This window comes from Sorex fumeus, unplaced genomic scaffold (assembly GCF_029834395.1).
Source record: "Sorex fumeus unplaced genomic scaffold, SorFum_2.1 ptg000006l, whole genome shotgun sequence".
Taxonomy (NCBI): domain Eukaryota; kingdom Metazoa; phylum Chordata; class Mammalia; order Eulipotyphla; family Soricidae; genus Sorex; species Sorex fumeus.
The window spans coordinates 66,714,004-66,734,001 of record NW_026606063.1 but is presented as its reverse complement, the minus strand read 5'-3'; the positions used below and the strand labels follow the sequence as shown (position 1 = coordinate 66,734,001).

The 19,998-nt window shown below is 43.5% G+C and overlaps 1 protein-coding gene across 34 annotated transcripts in view; it reads left to right on the top strand.

Moving 5' to 3' along the window:
• MAP4K4 (mitogen-activated protein kinase kinase kinase kinase 4) overlaps positions 1 to 18,902 on the top strand; it is a 144,657-nt gene extending 125,755 nt beyond the window's left edge. For all 34 annotated transcript variants that reach the window (XM_056128234.1, XM_056128231.1, XM_056128203.1 and 31 more), the window contains 9 exons: positions 198 to 315; positions 645 to 815; positions 4,924 to 5,067; positions 8,039 to 8,173; positions 11,750 to 11,850; positions 13,364 to 13,513; positions 14,059 to 14,218; positions 14,402 to 14,541; positions 15,245 to 18,902. In XM_056128234.1, the coding sequence (XP_055984209.1) occupies positions 198 to 315; positions 645 to 815; positions 4,924 to 5,067; positions 8,039 to 8,173; positions 11,750 to 11,850; positions 13,364 to 13,513; positions 14,059 to 14,218; positions 14,402 to 14,541; positions 15,245 to 15,328 (1,203 nt within the window). In that variant the 3' untranslated portion in view covers positions 15,329 to 18,902. The remainder of the gene's footprint in view (positions 1 to 197; positions 316 to 644; positions 816 to 4,923; positions 5,068 to 8,038; positions 8,174 to 11,749; positions 11,851 to 13,363; positions 13,514 to 14,058; positions 14,219 to 14,401; positions 14,542 to 15,244) is intronic.
• Positions 18,903 to 19,998: the final 1,096 nt, after the last annotated feature.

Genomic DNA, 19,998 nt, shown 5'->3' with positions numbered 1-19,998 from the left:
TGGAGAAGAGCCACAGCTCCCCAGGTTTCCGGTTCCATGGTGTCTGCAGAGGCACCTGGAGACTGTTTCTGGGAAGTTGATGCGGGGAGGGGCAGGGATTCCTGGTGGGAGACAATGCAGTGTAGAAGCGATGCACATGTTTTATGTTCATTTTGTCAATGTCATTTGTATTAATAAAATTGAAATTTACATTACAGACTCAATCCGCTAGTAGCACACTCCAGAAACACAAATCCTCCTCCTCCTTTACACCTTTCATAGACCCCAGATTACTACAGATTTCTCCATCTAGTGGAACCACAGTGACTTCCCTGGGTAAGTAAAGTCGCCACAAGGACGCAGCTGGCACTCAGGAGGTCCCTTTGCATTGTTCTTTCTGGTGGCTTGAGGCATGGCCTGGAGGTTGTTGCAGACCTCCAAGACACTAGTACCCATCCTGCTTACTTGGCCTTGATTGCAATGAGCTGCAGAGTCGTTGCTTTTGTTTCGTTTTGTTTTTTCCCACACACATGTCCTCCAGATTTATTTTCCTCTCCAAAGCATTGACTATGCCATCCCGAGTATTTATTTGAAGTGCAGAGGGGAGGGGGGCAGGAGCCATGCCTGTTTGTTCGGGAAATAACCTCAGGTGTCCTCTGTTCCAGTGGGGTTTTCCTGTGATGGAATGAGACCGGATGCCATAAGGCAAGATCCCACCCGCAAGGGCTCAGTGGTCAACGTGAACCCCACCAACACGAGGCCACAGAGTGACACGCCAGAGATCCGCAAGTACAAGAAGAGGTTCAACTCTGAGATTCTGTGTGCTGCCTTGTGGGGTAGGTGTATCCCCGCTCATCTGCCCTTTCATGTGTATTCTACAGGGTGGACTTGGCAGGGCTGCCAGGCAGTACTGGGGATCTCTGAAGAATTGTGGACTCGTGATTCCCATCCTTGTTGTTCTTCCTATAAAGAGATCAGTGTGTGTGCACATTCGTGTTCGTCTCACCACTAGAACTGTGGCTTATCCTTAGTTCCTAATGGCTTCTCTCTTTTTAAAAAATATTAATTACAATTAGGGTTATGTACTTATTGTGGTGTAGACATTCATGGTCTTGTTACTCGCCTCACTGCCAACAGAGTCCCTCCCACCCTCACCCCTGTGTTTTCATTTTTTGGTGTAATGAAGGACCATCTTTTAAATGAGAGTATCTGCTTTGGTTTCTATTTACTGTGAGAAATTTGTTGACTTGCTTTTCTTTAAATGTTTCAGTTGAATATTTTTGTTTTGCTCTTTGGAAAGATTTGGGCTCCCTATCTACAGGAAGCTTACTGAAAACAGCTTTTAGAAGTCATAGTTCCCAAGAGCCTACAGCAGGGGTTCTGAATAAATACTGGCTGCACTATTGAAACTTAAGACATCCTGCCAGGGGATGGGTGCAGGGGGAGGGTCCCCCTGCACAGGGCTCCCTGTCACTCTTTCACCTAAAATTTCCAGGCATTTAACCTCACACCGTACCTGCTCTTTTGGCTCTGCACTTTGTTCTGATTTTCTCCACCCAGAACCCTAGGTAGGCTCTTTCTAATGGGGACCCTTCTTCTGTTTCAAAATGTTTCTTGTTCCCTTAAGGTTGGAAATATAAAGGATGGGAGGCAGGCAGTCTGTCTGCCCTGGTCTTTAGAACATACCCTCCTGTGTATTCATCCTTTGCTTACCTTGGTGTCGTGTTTCGAGTTCCCACCTGGGACAAAGTCGGACCCCTCTCCTGACCCACTGAAGCCCCTTCTTGCAGTCCAGTGCATTCTGAATGTGGTAACTGCCTTTGTGATGTTTTGAATGAGCTTTCTACGCTTATTTCCATGTTCTGCTCAGAAGAACCATGATTTTTCATAGAGTTTAGAGTACTTAGCCATTTCTTCCATCAAGCTAAAGAACACTTTTTTTTTTTTTTAGAAGAGAGCCTTATTCCTACAGTAGCTTACCTTTGAACAGTTAAGCTTTGTTGGGTTTACTTATATTGAAGAGTTGAAAGACTAAAAGTATATTTTTGAAACTTGTGCCAGCAGCCGTTGATGATTTAGAAGCCAGGACCGTGGTAATGGCTTAAGGCAGAGAAGCACATGCTTTGCATGGGGGAGCCCTGAGTTCAGCCTGAGTACTAGTACTCTGTAATATGCAGAACACTGTTGGGAAAACTAAAAAAAGAAACAGGAAAGGAAACAGAGGATGATAGGGAGTGAACTGCCTCTAGTGACAATGTTTTGAATGCCAGTGAAAGGTTTTGGACGTAGGGGCCAGAGAGAGCACGCAGAGATGAAGAGGTTTGCCTTGCATCTGGTTGTGGCTGTGAGAGAGCCAAGTCCCAGCAGACTATGTTTCCCCAGTACCAGCAAGATTGTGCCCCTGGCATCTCCCTCCACCTCCCCACAAAAAAGGAATTTGGGTTTTGTCGTAGGCAGAGAGTCGTTATTTTGGTTTTGGTTTTGGGCACCATGCCTAGCAGTGCTCAGAACTTACTCCTGGCTCTGTGCTCAGGGGGTCCTGTGTGGTATCAGGTATTGAGCCTGGGTCAGCCACATGCATGGCAAGTACCTTACCTGCTGTACTGTCTCTCTGGCTCTGAGAGAGGGTTTTTGAAGACAAGGACTCAGACTGTCGCAAGAAGATCAGAATTGTATTGATGTGCATATATGAGAATGTGCATGGAGGCTTAATCCCCCTCTACTGCAGTGCTGAGCATGGAATTTAGAACCTCCCACATGCACAGCAAGTGCGCAACTAAACCATATCCCTGTTCCTGAAGGAGACGCTGACCTATCACCAGGCCAAAGCCTCCAGTAGGGTGAGAAGAGGACAGATAAAGGAACGAAGGTTTTGGTGGTCAGTTTGGCCAGTTTTATGGCACACTTGTGTGAAAGGTTGGTGTTGTGGACAGAAGTCAAAGTGAAGAAGCTGATTGCAGCAGACAGAGAGTATAGAGGATAGCAGGGAAGGAATTGGAATTGGGTGTTAGTGACTCTAGGCCTGATTCATAGACCCCAGGCAGAGATGGGAGTATTGAAGAAGCAGAGAACGCCTGTGGAAGTCAGGATGGAAAGTGAACACAGTTGGAGAGACTGTGGCACTATGTAGTCAAGAACCAGGATAGATCCCTGCAAGGGAACATGAAATAGATTGGGCCTTCAAGGTTGGGCACCACCTGGTGGTGTTCAGGGCTTGAACTTGAATCAACCATGTATAAGGTGAGCACCTTCCCTGCTCTACTGTCTCTCCAGACCAGGGGGGACATGATATTTCTAATCCTCTAGAACTGAGAGATAGGACTGACTTGAGAGTAGTAGTTTGTTGTGGAGAACAGTTTTATTTTTATTTTATTTTTTTAATATAGGAGTACTGCTTCAGCCATTGATTAAGCTGATTGAATTGGGCATGAACTCCACATTACTTTTTTATGCAGAATGTTAACTTTATTTTCTTTCTTTCTTTATTATTATTATTTTTAATCACCGTGAGATAGAATTACAAAGCTTTCCTGTTTGAGTTTCAGTCATACAATGATCAATCACCCAACCCTCCACCAGTACACATCTTCCACTTCTTCAAGGTCCCTAGAATCCCTCTCCATCCCACCCCTCTCTCTGCCTCTATGGCAGAAAGTTTCCCCCATTCTCTCTTTTGTATTGCTTGTTATGACTAGCATAAGATGTTGTGCAGCCACAAGAGCAGCCGCATACTCCAGGAATTTTTAAAATTTTAGATAATTAGGGTCTGGAGAACTCTCTGCAGTGAGCTACTCAGTTCCGAGATTCTTTTGTGTTGTCTCTGGATCATAGCCATTAAGGAGCTCAAGTAGCAGCTGGAGGCAGTTTTGTGGGCATGACCTCTAGGATTCCATGGGGACAGGGTGGGGGGAGGGGGTGAGAAGGACCAACCCATCTCCTAACCCTTGTGGCCTGGAGTTTGTCATCACTGAACCCATGCACCTACACTTCTTATTTGGTTCTGGAGGTTGGTGGCCACCAGAGTTCTTAGGGGGCAGGTGGAGGGACGATGCCTGACCTCATCTGAGGCACCCTGGTGAAGTTGGCCTGGCTTAAAGTCCAGAAGCATCTTTGCAGCTAACTGCTTAGTTTGTAGATTCTTTTGTGTGACTTTGGATCATGGCCTTTGTTTCCATCTTTTCCAGAGAAATAAACTATTGGCACATGCCCTGCAGGGCACACCCGCTCGCCCGCATTTCACTGCGTCAGCCCTAACTTCAGCTTTTGATCTTTTTTGAGATGTATGGGTCTCCGAAATAAGGCCAATAAGTGAGCTTGTATAGCTGAACTGGAGGTGGTTTATAGGTGTGGCTCCCACATACCATTTAATTTCTTGGTAAACTTGGTCCCGAGTGGTTGGGGTCTGGCCAAAGGCACAGCGGCAATTTGGGGGTATCAAATAGTCTGAAGGCACCATCAGGCTGCTGATGCACTCACCCTGCAGGTACAGGTTGACCTGTTGGTGGCATCATAACCTCCTGGAGAAGAGTTTTAAAGAAAACCTTAAACTCAGTGATAGAAGCCCAGTATCATCAATTGTTAAGGATTTAAAGAGTCTAGATATTGTTTACTCCAGAAACATCACTGAAATGGCAGTAGATAAAGGAAGCATGAGGAGAGCATGGTGATCTCAGAACTTTGTGTCTCTGTAGAAGAGTTGGAAACCAGTGGATGAGGAAGGAAGTCCAGTGAAAGAGACCCATTTCCCCCTTCAATCCTTTCTAAAAGTTCACTGATTCTCTTCTGTGTTGACTTATTGGTTTGGTTATTTTAGCAGTATTAGAATCTTTTTTTATGGCTGAGTTAAGGGCTCCACTCCTTTTGAGGGTGATGAGGGTCTTGCCATTCAACCAGATCCTTTACCAAGCACAAGGTCAAGCCTGCTTTTCTGTGTCCCTGAAACAGGAGTGAACTTGTTAGTGGGAACGGAGAGTGGTCTGATGCTGCTGGACAGGAGCGGCCAAGGAAAGGTGTACCCTCTGATCAACAGAAGACGCTTTCAGCAAATGGATGTCCTTGAAGGCTTGAATGTCCTGGTGACAATATCTGGTACGTGTGTGTGTGGTAAAGTAGAACATGCAGCCGCCAGTAATGTGGGGCTTCCAGGTGGGAAATTTCTCTTAGTTCCCTCCATCTCTGAGTGAAAAACTAAGTGGGATGGCTCCAGTGTGTGACACTACAGAACCGAGAGAGGACATGTTCTGAGGTGTGAATCGGGTATGTGCTTGTTGCTTCCTCAAACCACAGTCTTGAGAAGCTCGGGACATGCACTTCTTGACCAGCGTCTGCTTCCCAGCTCACAACTTCTGCCCCCAGTTGCCGGTTGGGTTGAGTTTGTCTCATCCAGTGTGTAGATGATGTCCATTTCCGCAGCAAGATTCTCATGCCAGTGGAACTGCCCTTTGCTATGATGATAAATTCATATTTTATTACATATTCTTTGCTGGAGCGGGTAGGGTGTTTGCCTTGCACGCGGCCGACCTGGGTTTGATTTCTCCATCCCTCTCAGAGAGCCCGGCAAGGTGCTGAGAGTATCCTGCCCACACAGCAGAGCCTGGCAAGCTCCCTGTGATGTATTCAATATGCCAAAAACAGTAATAAGTCTCACAATGGAGACATTACTGGTGCCTGCTCAAGCAAATCGATGAACAATGACATGACAGTGCTACAGTGCTATTTCCATTTGAATTTACCCCAAGTTTTTCAAAAGAGCAATTTTTTTTCTTCCTCTAAATCACATATATTTACCATTGAGAGGAAGGAACTACCCAGGGGATAAGTCCGACCCAAATATAACAGCAAGTGATTTTTTGGTTTTTAACTTCCAGTCTGTTACGCATTCATGTTGAAAGGGGGATATGTGTTCATAACATGTTCTGTCAGTGCTTTAGACATGAAAATTGTGATCAGAAACTAATATGACACCTGTGTACAGCATGGCTCCTATGAGCGAATGTCACTGGGCAGTTCATGCCCCTCTCCCATCTCCCTGCCACCAGCCACCAGTCTGAAACTGGCCAGTGTTCTCGTTGTGCCAGATCATATAGCCTAAACGTTCTCTCAACACCTTGTTGTGCATGACTGCAGAATGTCTCTGCATGCTCTGTGAAAGATTTTCTTACTCATTTATTATTTATAAATAATAATACTCTCCAGTTAGCCCTCTTTTGGGGGCAGGGGTGCCACACCCGCTGGTGCAGGGGCTAAAACTTAGGTGGTTACTCTTGGTGGTATGGGGGATCGTGAGATGCTGGGGATTGATCCCAGGCCTCCTGCATACAAAAGTCTGTGCTCAATCCATTGAGCCTCTCTCCAGCCCCATTTTTTCCCCTTCTTCTGTAAACATTTTTCATAAATAGTGTTGTGTATCTACTAGACATCCATTCAATGTTGCATAGATCATAATTTTTAGTGATTTGCTTTGCTGGCCTCAGTATGCAGAATTGTAAGCCTTCTGGTCTTTTTATTTCAACAGCAGTTCTAATTTAATTATAGTTCAAGCTTTTAATATGAAACAAAACTCTACAGTTCATTTAGTTTTCAAATAGACTTTTCACTGTAAATAAAGGTGTTTGTTTAGATGCAAAGACGCCAACATTTTATCACATTCTCAAGATGAGAAAAGAGTCATTTAAGACTTGAGTTTTAATATGGTGTACATGTGTTTAATTCAAAGAAGAATAAAATATGCATCGAAAATTGGTTTGAACTACATTTTGTGATCCACTTACATAGAATGGTTCATGAGAAGTAGAATCAGCTGGAGAAGAAAGCAGATAATGTATGCGGGCTCACTCACAGGTGTGATACAGGGAGTGAAGTAGAGGAGCAGACAATCTCATTGAAAATAAACTCATAGACTGACCCACAACAGGGCCAAGGATTCCTGGGTAGGGACAAGGAGGAGGGTGGGTGCTGACACTTAGCAGCAGGGTGTGGTATGGAAACAGTGTACTGAAACATGGGCATGTAATTGCAAACTATCTCACCTTGGTAAGCACTTTTTTTTTTAAGCTACCACAGTTATGTGTTACAGTGTTTTGTTCAAAAATGTTTTCTGTTCATTCATTAACCATAGGTGAGACTGCATTTTTTTTTTTGGTTTTGATTTTGGTTTGGGGGTCATACCTAGTGATGCTCAGGAGTTACTCCTGGCTCAGCACTCAGGAATTACTTCTAGAGGTGCTCAGAGGACCACATGGGATGCAGGAGATTGAACCTGGGTTGGCCACATGCAAGGCAAACACCCTGTCCACTGTACTATCTTTCCAGCCCTTTGTGTGTATATTATTTAAGGAATTGCCAAGTTTAGGGCCAAAAGCTTGTGGATAAGATACTTATCTTTATATATAGCTGAACTCGGTTCAATACCCCCAGCACCACAGAGGGTGTCACAAGCACTGCTGGGTATGGCACAAAACCAAAAAAAAAAGAAAAAGAAATTGCACACTTGTAGGGAGAGAGATGACATTGCTAGAAAGTACCATTAGGCTTTCAGCGTTTCCAGGCATGAACGCTGAGCCAGAAAGCTAGCAGCACGTGTACAAGTAGTGCTGGGTCTTTAGTAAAAGAAGTAAATGAAAGTGCTCACTTGTTGTCCAGAGTGGCTCATCATTTTGCATCTTCATGGGTGAATGAAGAGTTTCTACTGTTTCATCTCCCCATGGATACTTGCTGTAGTCACTGCTTTGATTCTGAGGAGTGATATGTAATCGCCGTTTTAATTTGCAGTTCTCTAATGACATAAGGCAAGTGTGTAGAACCTTGACACTGAGCTTTCTCTGGGTCGCAGTTCTTTACTTTGAATGTCTTCTAACTCAAGCCTGTACCTGGTGATGATAATTCTAAAGAGTATCAAAAGATCATCTGAATAGCTTGAATTAAATAAAAGGGTTCCCTTTGGAGAAGATACTTATTGTTTATTGTCATTTCTTTTGTTGTGATTTCTTGGTGCTGCCAACTTTTAAAAAATTTTTAAAAATATTTTATGTGCATAAAATACTTGTATTTGTTTTGCTAGGCAAAAAGGATAAGTTACGTGTCTACTATTTATCGTGGTTAAGAAACAAAATACTTCACAATGATCCCGAAGTTGAGAAGAAGCAGGGGTGGACAACTGTAGGGGACCTGGAAGGATGTGTGCACTATAAAGTCGGTAAGTCCCCTTCAGAGTTTCATGAGTGTTCCGCATAAGACACGTCCACTCCAGATGAAACTCTAGTATATACTTCTACACAATGGAGTACTAAGCAGCTGTTAGAAATGCAGCTGTTAGAAAAGATGAAGTCATGAAATTTTCATTTAAGTGGATGGTCATGGAGAGTTAAGTGAAATGAGTCTTAAAGAGAGGGACAGACATAGAATGACTGCACTCCTTTGTGGAATATAAAGTAACATAATGGGAGACTAACACCCAAGGATAGTCAGAATAAGGGTTAGGATGATTGCTCCATGGCATGGAAGCTGGCCTCACATGCTGGGGAAAAGGCAGCTGAGATAGAGAATGGCCCACCAAGTAAAGGATGCTTGGAGGGCTTGCTCAGGATGGGAGATGTGTGCTGAAACTAGATTATAGACCAAACATGATGGCCACTTATTACCTGTATTGCAAACCATAGTACCCAAAAGGACAGAGAGAGAGAGTAAAAGGGAATGTGTCTGCCACAGAGGTGGGGGGGCCGCGGGGGGTGGGGGGGGAGAGATACTGGGAACATTGGTGGTGGAGAATGGCCACTGGTGGAGGGATGGGTACTCAACCATTGTTATGTATGACTGAAACGTAATCACTAAAGTGTGTTAAGTCCATAATTCTGTCTCACTGTGTTTCATTAAAAATCTAAAAAATAAGTAAGTAAAAATAATATGGCACAATCTTCAGCCCCCCCACCCCCCAAAAAAAACATGCACACTCTCTGGAATTCTATGAGATTTGTAGTTCATATGTCACCATTGATAAAACACCTGCCGATCCTGAAGTTTCATTGAGACACATTCGCACCTCTCAGAGAATGTTGGGTTCATGTCTGAGCCACAGAGCATACCTTCCTTCTCTCACACACCCACTTCCCTCTCAGGAAGGTGCCCTATAGATTTACTTCTTTGAAACATCATTGGTGTACAAATGCCAGGGATTTGGAGGCTTCCTTTGCTCTCTGAGTCAGTTTTCCTTCCAGAGCAGTGGGTTCTTGACAGTCACTAATGGAACCTCTGAGAGTCCTTGTCCCAAGCTTCTTGTTTTGAATGAAGTACATGGTGTGCCAGCTCCTGTGTTCTTTATTCACATGTGATTCTAGTATTGTGGTCAGTATATCATAGCAGCAATTATGGTTTTTCTCTTTGACATGTGAAGAAGCAATGAAGGCATTCTCCTGGAATAAGATCCCACAAGAAAAAGTCAAAATAGTGGGCCAGGGTGTGGGGGACGAGATACTCCCAATGTTGATGAAATAAAGGGAAAAGAATGACCCTTGGCAGATTAGCACTTCATGGGAGAAGTGATATATTCTAATTGAATTTGAAAGGGGATTTTGAGAAGATCAGCAAATAGTACTATATAAACCTAAGACTGATCAGATCAGGGGAAATACTGACTTCTGAGTGTATCTGTTCTGTGTGTGTCTGGGGAGGCATATAGTTTATTAGTTCCTCTGATCCCAGAGATTTTATAGTTGTTGACACTTTTTATTTCACTGATCTATCCACAGTCCTCATTTTATTGACTAATAATGATTGCAGGAGGCTGTCTGTTATTACTTGGAATGATTATGAGGAATAATTGAACAAAAGTAGAGTATCTCCTTGATATGGAGTTTGGGGAAATGTTTATTTGTTGGGGTGTAATTAAAATGATCCAAGGTTAAATTGAGGGACATAGTTGCTAAAGCATACTTGAGTGACTTGTCCCTGTGGGCACCAGGACAGATGTGGTAGATCATCCCATGCATTTCTTCAGACTGTACCCTCAGGCCTCTTCTTACAGAATGACTCCCAAGGATTTTTCACAGTTCAGAATATATAATTTCAACTCATTCATTGTCTTTATACTCTTAGAAATTGTTTTCAGTGTATTAAGACCTATGATGTGCCATTATATGGTCAATATCAAGAACAGAGGGTGTTTAAATAGATCACGATCACGATCACGACCACCCTGTTGTTCGTCGATTGCCTCGAGCAGGTGCCAGTAACGTCTTCTTCGTCCTAGCCCTGAGATTTTATTTTTTTTAAAAGTGCCATATTCAAGGCTTTTTCAGGGTTAGGAGAATGAGACCCATCATTGTTACTGGTACTTGGCATATTGGGTATACCACGGAGAGTTTGCCAGACTCTGCCGTGTGGGCAGGTTTTATAAATAGATATTTAGATTAATATGAAAAAAAACTTTAAGACTTAGTTCCCTGATGGTAGTAGTGCCCAGAGGCTACATCTGTCAAGGACTTATATTAGCAGAGTAGACGATCATAGATGGCATTTGAACAGCTTTTTAATCTTTTGTGTTATTAATGTTAGGGCTTGGTTTGAACAGTGAAAATGTACAGAATTTAACAAGGAGAGGAGTCTAGTTATCTCTTGCACAAAGAGATTGCACATGCTATCTCTTTCACAAAGGAAAACATAATAGTATGAACAAACAAACAAACACTGTCCTACCATTGTTCATCGATTTGCTCGAGCGGGCCCAGTAATGTCTCGATTTTTTTGAGACTTGTCTCGGGTAGCTTGCCGGGCTTTACCGCACGGGTGAGATACTCTCAGTAGCTTGCTGGGCTACCAGGAGGGACGGAGGAATCGAACCCAGCTCGGCCGCGCACAAGGCAAATGCCTTACCGCTGTGCTATGACTGGGTAGAAATAAAAATGGATGAGTCTGTACCAGAACAAGAACTCAAAGTATAATCAGGGCCCCTAAGAGTATCAGGAAAAAGGCAGCAGAATCTGAGCCAGGGCTATAGTTCAGTTGGTGGAACAAGTGCCTAGCATGTGTGACACTTTGAATTTGACCCCTCACTCCACATTCCTCCACTTGTCCCCAGCCCCCACATCAGCAGCAGCATTGTTGGTGGGCCCCCATCTTTAAAAGTGAAGATAAAAACCAGCCTGGCTATAAGAGAACTAGCTTGAGGGTAGAGAGGGGTACTTTTGAAGATAATGATTATAAGGAGATTTGCTATTGCTTGTTGATACAGAACTTTTGATGCAAACCCTAGCAACTGTTTATAGATCTGGGAGTGGTTTGAAGTAATGTTGTTCTTGCACAGAGAAAGAGAACACTTGCTATGATTTGGGAGTTTTGAGGCTGATTAATGACTTTATCATCCTGAGGAAATGATTCTAAGCCTCAGGACTTCAGTGGGTGTGCTTGGCATTGTCTTTTTCTTTCTTTCTTGGGGAGTTGTGAGTGTCCAGTCATAGGCAACACAAGTGCTTTACTTCTGAGCTCTGTTCCCAGCCCCTGCCATCATTCCTGATCATTAAATAGTTGCAGTTGAGTTTATAATTATCATTGAAAGTGCTCAGTTATAACCCAAGAATTACCACACAGTGTGATACGGTGGGGATAACCTGAGTTACATACTAAAGTGCTAAAAAGGAAAGTGGGTGACTTGATCTCTCAGCTCATTCCCCCATTAGGGGGAGCCTAAGGGAGGGAAAATTACAAAATTTGCAGGAGACAACTGAAAATGGTATGTGTTGATATACTGACAGGTGTTTCCCTTATGTTTGTTTTACAGTAAAATATGAAAGAATCAAATTTCTGGTAATTGCTCTGAAGAGCTCTGTAGAAGTCTATGCGTGGGCTCCGAAGCCATACCACAAATTTATGGCCTTTAAGGTAACAACATCAAGTGCATTTAAAAGTAGCTTCATTGTTCATGTTGTGACCAAAACTGGGAAGTACGTTACAGAACCTTCAGCAGATCGTTCAAAAGCTATGTACCAGTAGAGTTACCATAAGAGAGGCCGTTGCCAGTGCAGCATGTCTGGCTTTGTGCTCCCGAAGCACAGAGTGTAAGAATGAGAGCTGTCACTCACACATCTCAATGGCCAGTGGCCAGAGTAGTAGCAGAGGAAGAAACAGAACCACAGCACTTCCATCCACAAATGCAGATCTCCATCTTCCTAAGTTCATGGTAGCACTGTCTGTAGCATTGTTCTCCTGTTGTTCACCGATTTGCTCGAGCGGGCACCAAAAACATGTCCATTGTGAGACTTGTTATCACTCTTTTTGGCATATTGAATATGCCACAGGGAGCTTGCCAGGCTCTGCCCTGTGTGTGGGATACTCTCGGTAGCTTGCTGGGTTCTCCAAGAGGGACAGAGGAATCGAACCTAGGTCTGCTGAGTGCAAGGAAAATCCCCTACCTGCTGTGCTATTGCCCCAGCCAAGTTCATGGTCGTATGTAAAATTTAGGTTTGTTTTAAGATTATACAATAAGCAAACTTTACACCACCTTAAAGTAGATATAAAATATTTTTCAGTTTATTCAGTTATTTGAATTGATTAGTTGGTTAAATGATTTAATGAGCTCATTCAAAATTAAGTTACAGAAATTCTTAATAAATTCTTAATTATCAGTGATGTGTATTGTATATTAAATGGTAAAAAGGCAAGTTAAAAGTAGATGCATTTTATTGGAGTAGTACTGTGGGGAAGACATTTGCCTTTCACATCGCCAAGCTGGGTTCCATCCCTGTCACCACATACAATTCCCCAAGGACTGGCAAGAGTGATCTGTGATCACAGAGCTACAAATCTGCCCTGAGCACCTCTGGGTATGGACCCAAACAAAGCAATTATGTACCATGGGCTAGAGAGATAGAACAAGGGTTAAGTCTCTTGCCTTGAGTCCTGCTGATGCTGGTATGAACCCCAATGCCATAAATGATCCATCCCCTAAGCACTGCTACAGATCATTCCTAATCATAGGATCAACATTGGACCATTTTTTCACCCCACAACCCCAAATAAAAAGGTAAATCATTTTTGTTTAAAGAAGATTACTGTTAAAATTCTCAGTCTGATGCCTAACAGCAAATCTTCATTATTCTGCTTTAGATTTCTTTTTCCTCACCAAGAAGAACAGTAGGACAGTAAATAACGAAGTGGCTGTGCTTGGCCTAAAATGGGAAGGTTGGGGTATGACTTCTGGAATAAGTATCTTCCAGATGTGATCACTAGACACAAGCACACCTATTGTTCTAGGAAGTGTTTTCAGTTACAGTTGTCGGCAAGTTAGCTTGGTGCACAAAACACCGAGCACCTTGAATCTGATTTCTTAAGTTTGCTCTGTTAGGAATGAGCTACACTTGGTCTTACTGCTTCTTTCTCTGTCACTTCTTCGTAGTCCTTTGGAGAATTGGCCCATAAGCCGCTGTTGGTGGATCTCACTGTCGAGGAAGGCCAGAGGTTGAAAGTGATCTATGGGTCCTGTGCTGGATTCCACGCTGTTGATGTGGACTCAGGATCGGTCTATGACATTTATCTACCAACACACGTAAGAAAGAACCCACACTCTATGGTTGGTTGACTGGCTTCATTTTGTCTTGACTTTTTTCCTTTACTCTGCTTAGTGAACTAACACAAGCAGGGATCCCTAACTACCCCCTGGGTCTGGGGTGAGTATTTAACGATGTGTCATTTTTAATCTACAGTGCTTGACACAGGGGGCGCCAGTACCTGGCATAGCACAGCCCTCCTGCAGGCCGTGTAAATCTGACTTTGACTAACATGGGGTGGATTGGGGACTGTAGCTAGAGGGCCACAGTACACATGGGTATGAACATGGTTTGAAGAATATCCGGTAATTTAGTGGAGCCCACAATCCAAGTAACCTTTTTGAGCCACAAAATAGGAATTAGTAGTTTATTTCTTATTGGAGTTTTTAAGACTCTGGGATGTTCATCACTTGAGTTTTCTAGAATGTTGCCCAGTTTTGCTGTATTTATCATTGGCACGTGCATTCAGCACAACAGCCTTGCTGAGCAGTTTTGCAGGAATGGCTACAAACATGCTCCCCTGTACTTTGTTCCCCTCATCTAGATTCAATGTAGCATCAAACCCCATGCCATCATCATCCTCCCCAACACAGATGGAATGGAGCTTCTGGTGTGTTACGAAGATGAAGGGGTTTATGTGAACACCTATGGAAGAATCACAAAGGACGTTGTTTTGCAGTGGGGGGAGATGCCAACGTCTGTGGGTATGTCTCATCCAAGGAAGAGCAGCCTTTGTGAAAGCAGAGCTCTCCTTTGCTCTGTGTGTGCCTCACATAGATTTTAGATGCTGAGAGGAGAGTGGGGAAGGTGTGAGTAGAGGTGGGGGTCTGTGCATCTTTTTGTAATTGTTACTTATCTTTGACCGCATGTGCTTTTTTTCTTAAAAGCATATATTCGATCCAATCAGACGATGGGCTGGGGAGAAAAGGCCATTGAGATCCGATCTGTGGAAACTGGTCATTTGGATGGTGTATTCATGCACAAAAGGGCTCAGAGACTGAAGTTCTTATGCGAACGCAATGACAAGGTAATGGTCTCCTTTGTGTTCTTTTTCCACTGCTGCTCTTATCACTTAGCTGTGACTTGTTTGCTGTGGAGTCTCACAAAGTCTTTCTCTTGGTTGTTTTCATCAAGTCTGAAACAATTTTAATTAAGTACCTTTTGAGAAGGGCCTTCTTAGACCTTTTGTGGGGGTTGGGGTCTGTTTCATTTTGCTTTTGTTGTGAAGCAATGGAGATTTTTATCTGTTCAGAAATCATCACACATTGGAGACTTGAATTTTATTTTAAGGCCTGTCTTATAGGTAGGCCTCCTCCTTAGTCATAATGAAAGTTGGCTGCAGCTTGTCACTCCCCAGCAGTGAAAACCTGACCCTATCCCAGAGTCTTTGTTTTTTTGGCTTTTTGGCTTTTTGATTCTCATCTGGTGATGCACAGGGGTTACTCATGACTCATGCACTCAGGAATTACTCCTGGCGGTATTCATGGGACCATATGGGATGCTGGGAATCGAACCTGGGTTGGCTGTGTGCAAGGCAAATGCCCTACCCGCTGTGCTATCACTCCAGCCCCCATCCCAGAGTCTCTTGAGATGCATGTTCTACCACGGAGCAGTAGGCCTGGCCCGGCCCGCCTGGCAGAATTGCAGGATGCAGTGGCTCTGCCTACCCCACCTGTGCACTCGACCACCTTCACACTGACAACCTTCCCCTCTCTCTCTGCTCCTTGCAGGTGTTCTTCGCCTCCGTCCGGTCCGGTGGCAGCAGCCAGGTGTACTTTATGACGTTAGGCAGGACTTCCCTCCTGAGCTGGTAGAGGCGGGCCCGTGAGGATGTACCGGCTCCAGTGTCGCCACGGCCCCGAGAACTCGGAATTTCCTGCAGCTGCAGCTCCGGCTGCAACTTAGCCGTCCTGGACGGCGCATTCACAGGCAGCGCGCGTGGGCTTCCTCTCTCCTTCTTCCTGCTCCTCTTTTGTCAGTTCAGCCCCGTTCTCGTCTCCTTACTCAAAAAATAAATCAAGGCTGCAATGCCGTGGTGCTGTTCAGATTCTCCCATCAGGTGCTATCAGTGTTTGGGATCAAGCATCAGGCCAGGAAGCAAATACCTTTCCCTCCGCGCCAGAGCTCCTTGTCTCGGAATGACTGTGTCTCAAGGGGTGTGCGGGAGGCCGTGGACCTGCCATTGGCTGGCTGGGAGGCGGGCACAAGGAGGTGTGGAGCGGTTTTACAAGCAGATTTAATATAGTAACATTAACAATGTATTTAATTGACATTTCTTTTTTTGTAATGTGACAATATGTGGACAAAGCAGAAGGTGCAGGTTTAAGAAGTTAATATTTATAAAATGTGAAAGACACAGTTACTAGGATACTTTTTTTGTGGGTGGGACTTGGGGAGCAGGGTGGGTGGGTCAAGGGGCCCATTTTGTTTTCTTTGGATTTTTTTTTTCCGGCTTGGCCAAGAACTCAGTCATTTTTTGTGTACCGGGTTTTGCCTAAATCATGTGCAAGATGGTTCTTAAAAAAAAAAAAAAGAAAAGAAAAAAGGTAAAAAGAAAATGTGTGCATTTGTTTAAATGGCCAGAACTTTGTGTGACAGTATTAGCACTGCCTCAATTCAAGGTTTAATTTTTGTTTAAACCTAAAAATGCAGCAACTCTTTTACTACAGTCTGCGCGTGCAGAGGGGGAAAAATGTTCTTTCAACCACATGTTTATTTTCTGCCTACCTCACAGTTTCTAATGCATTAAGAGGTGGTTTAGTCTTTTGGGGGGAATAAAAACATTCGTGTTGAATCTTGATACCAAAACTATCAGATTGAAGTTTGACCATTATTTTGTCCCAGGTCTCAGTAGGCACAAGAGAAACAGTCCCTGGTAGCAAGGGAACTTGCCACATGGCTCCAGGATGGCTGTTCCCAGGATCTAGAGAAGCAGCACATCCTTCCAGCTCATCACCACACAAGTTGAGGCCACTGGAACCGTGGCACAGGCCTCATTTTTGTCCATATGGAGTTTGGTAGCAGACAGCTGGCCCTATTAAAGTAGTCACACAAAGCGTCGAATGTCGCAGGAGCCTATTTTGGGGGGTGGCGATATTTCCCTTTTCTAAAATCGCAATGCACTAAAACTCTTGTAAGAATGTAGTTAATACTGCTTATCTGGATGGCAGCATCCTCCTGTGTGTTAGGTGTAATACCCAAGCCTTGGCTTTCCCCCTTTTCTCACTTGCCCTCTTATTCTCTGTTTTTTAAACAATTTTACTTTATGAATATGTTCATGACATTTGTAATAAATGTCTTGGGTAATAACTTGTTTCCTGGCTTCATCGTCACTCAGTTCCTTGAGGCTATGGCTTGTCTGGTGAAGGAACCAGTGCTTTGTGTCATGGATTTGCCAACCCTCTTCTCAGGTTCTGTGCGGGAATGGTGGGGGGATGGTGGCTGGGGCCCCACATCATCACCTGGCAGAAATCTGGTGTTTCACAACCAACTCTGCCTTTGGTTTTCTATCATAATCTTAGGGTGTGAGTTTGGGCTAGGGGGAGAGCTTAGAGGGCTGGATTCGGGAGAGGTTGGACCCAGGTATAATCCTGGCACTGCTTGGTGTCCAAGTATACCCTCAGGAGTGTCCCAAGTGCTGCCAAAAAGAATATAGAATGGTACTTCGTTCTCTCAAAAGGTAAGAGTCATTTACGTTTCCCAAGGCCTTACCCAGCCTTGAAGCTTTTGCCAAGTTTCAGTGGCTATTATTCTCATGGCATACACAATCTTTGGGACCAAGACTCTCCATTGATAAAAACCTAGTGAAACATAGAACCACTCACAAATGCAGAAGTACCAGCTGGTTGTTGCAAACCCTCAGAGACAACAGACTACAAATACAAACTCTGTCTTGGAAGGATCAGGTAGTAGAGGTGGTATTTCCATTTGTCTGAAGAACGTTTTTGTTTCTGTTCTTCCCCTGGAATTTAGAATCTATTTTTATTTTTACTTTGTTTGTGTTTGGTCCACACCTGGTGATGCTCAGGGCTGTCTCCTAGCTCTGAGTTTAAGGATCACTCCCGGCAGGCCTCGGGGATATTGGGTATCAAACCCAGGGTGGCTGAGTGCAAGGCAAATGCCCTACCCACTGTACTATCGCTTGTCCCTAGAAATCCATTTTTAATAGCTCAACTCTTTATGAAGCATTTTTGAGATCAGCCAGATTTCATCATTTCCTACTTTAGTTAAAATCAGATTCCCATTGATGGTTTACTAAAACTGCTTTGGTTTTATAATTAAAGTAAAATGTGCCACAGAAAGCACGTATATGGGCCAAGAGGAGAGAGAATTGAATGATGTAGTGGATTATAGCACTACTCTTGGTTTTAGAGAGAAAAAAGTAAAAAGTTTCGTAGGTCCTTTGATAGTGAAACTAAGCTTCTGATGATGATAATCACATAATTACCTACAAACTTGAAACTGCATCTGTGTCAGTTACAGGTTACCACCTAGACACTGCCAATGGCATTTCATTGGAGTAACTTGGTTGTGTCCACTGGGACTAAAACACTGTTATCCTGAGGAGGCAGTGGGATTCTGCATATGGACAGCAAGGCACCCAGCCCTCCCCAACTCAGTGCTGGTGGTGTGGGAGGTGTGTCGTAAGCCTGTTTCAGGGAGGGAGCTCCAGGGATGGACACCGCCTGTCTGTCCTTTCTCCTCCTGAACCCCATTGCACCACCACAGCTTAAAGTAGATTCCCAGTGAGATTTCTCCATCAGAGACTGTTAACTGTTAAAATGTCATTCTAGAGAAGCTGGGTTTTTTTGTTCTGTAGAGAAATGGCGTCACAGAAATACTAGGATGGCAGAATTACAGAAGAAGACAGTATTATGATATGATTTTGTTAAATTCAAAGCATCATCTGAACGCAGCTGTGCTCTTCAAAACACAATGAATGTGTCTCTAGGGTTAGTCAAAGGTTTCATAAGTGATACCTTTCTGTATTTATACTGGAGTAACTTTATTGAGTGCAGTGTTGTTACTTATTCTCTCGTGCACATGTTATGTTGGAGAAAAATGTTTACAAAACTGGTTTTGTTACACTAATGTTGTATTCCATATTTATGGTTTATTTTTAAGTGATTTTTATGAATTATTTAGGTTTTCATACTAGTTGTAGCACACTCACAGCAATTCATAATCTCTAGTTTTTACATTGATAAATTTGCTAAATAATAACAACCTGGTAAACTACATTAAATCTACTAATCACAGAGAGGAAAACAAACTGACGGCAAAGACAAGCCCCTTCTTTTCTCAGTGCTAATTTGTTTTCTGTGTATTATGAAAATTACTGTCCCCTCCCCTTTTACCCCTAAAATAAAGTAAAAATGGCACCTATTATGAGTGGCATGAGTTTCAAATATGTTATGATCCTTTAAGATGTTTCCTTCCTACAAGGATCCATATTTTCTGTATACCCTAACCCTTCCCCTGGGTCATCCTTGACAGTGTATTCAGTCAAGCACAATCTAAGCACAATGGAGCGCTTTCACTTTATCAGGCATTGTCAGGGACTCACTGTTCTGGTCCATGAAAATAGCATATAGTTGTTCAAACAAATCTCAGAGATAAAGCTGGTAGTGAGCTCTTTAGCACCATTTCCTTGAGGCCAGGATGAAATCAAACTTTTTTTTTCCTTTTTGGGTCATGCCTGGAGAAACTCAGGATTTACTCCTGGCTCTGCACTCAGTAATCACTCCTGGCAATGCTTGAGACCATGGGGGATGCTGGGGATCAAATCCAGGTCAACCATGTACAAGGCAAATGTCCTACCCACTGTACTGTCACTCCAGCCCCTGACTTTTTTTTTCTTTTACGCCCTTGTAGTGCTGGTATTGAACCTGCCACTGAGCCACATCCCTGACCCATAAAGCTGATTGTTAAGGGAGAAATAAGATTGTATCTGGATCACACAGGACGGTAGTATGCTGTCTGTACCTAAAGGGATGTGTTACACACTCTCTCTCACATTGGCTCATAGATACTAATTCAGGCTTTTCATTAAGCTCAGTGTTGGGGCATCATGGCTGAGTCCTGGGAGGGAGTACCTTTCTGCTTCCTGGGGTCAGTGTCCTTTCCAATACTGGAGGACTGTAGAAGATTGGCCATAAACCCTGTTGCATAAGCAGCAACACATTTGTTTGTGAATTAGGCTGTCTTTCTTTCTGTTTCCTACTAGGAAAATGTTTTATCTCTACAGTGAAAATAAAATTGTAGGCCACACATAGGCCACCAAATGATAATAAATGTAGGGTTTTGTTTTGTTTCTGACTTTGTTGTAGCTAGTGAACAAATTAAAAATGAAATTCTGGAGAAGTGTTGGGCGTCTTGGGACCATCACTCATTCTTATTAAAACTTATTTCTGCGTTGCTGATTGCATCTAAAGCAGTCGGGGCGGGGGGGTGCATGAGGAGAGCCCCAACACTCCTCTGCCTT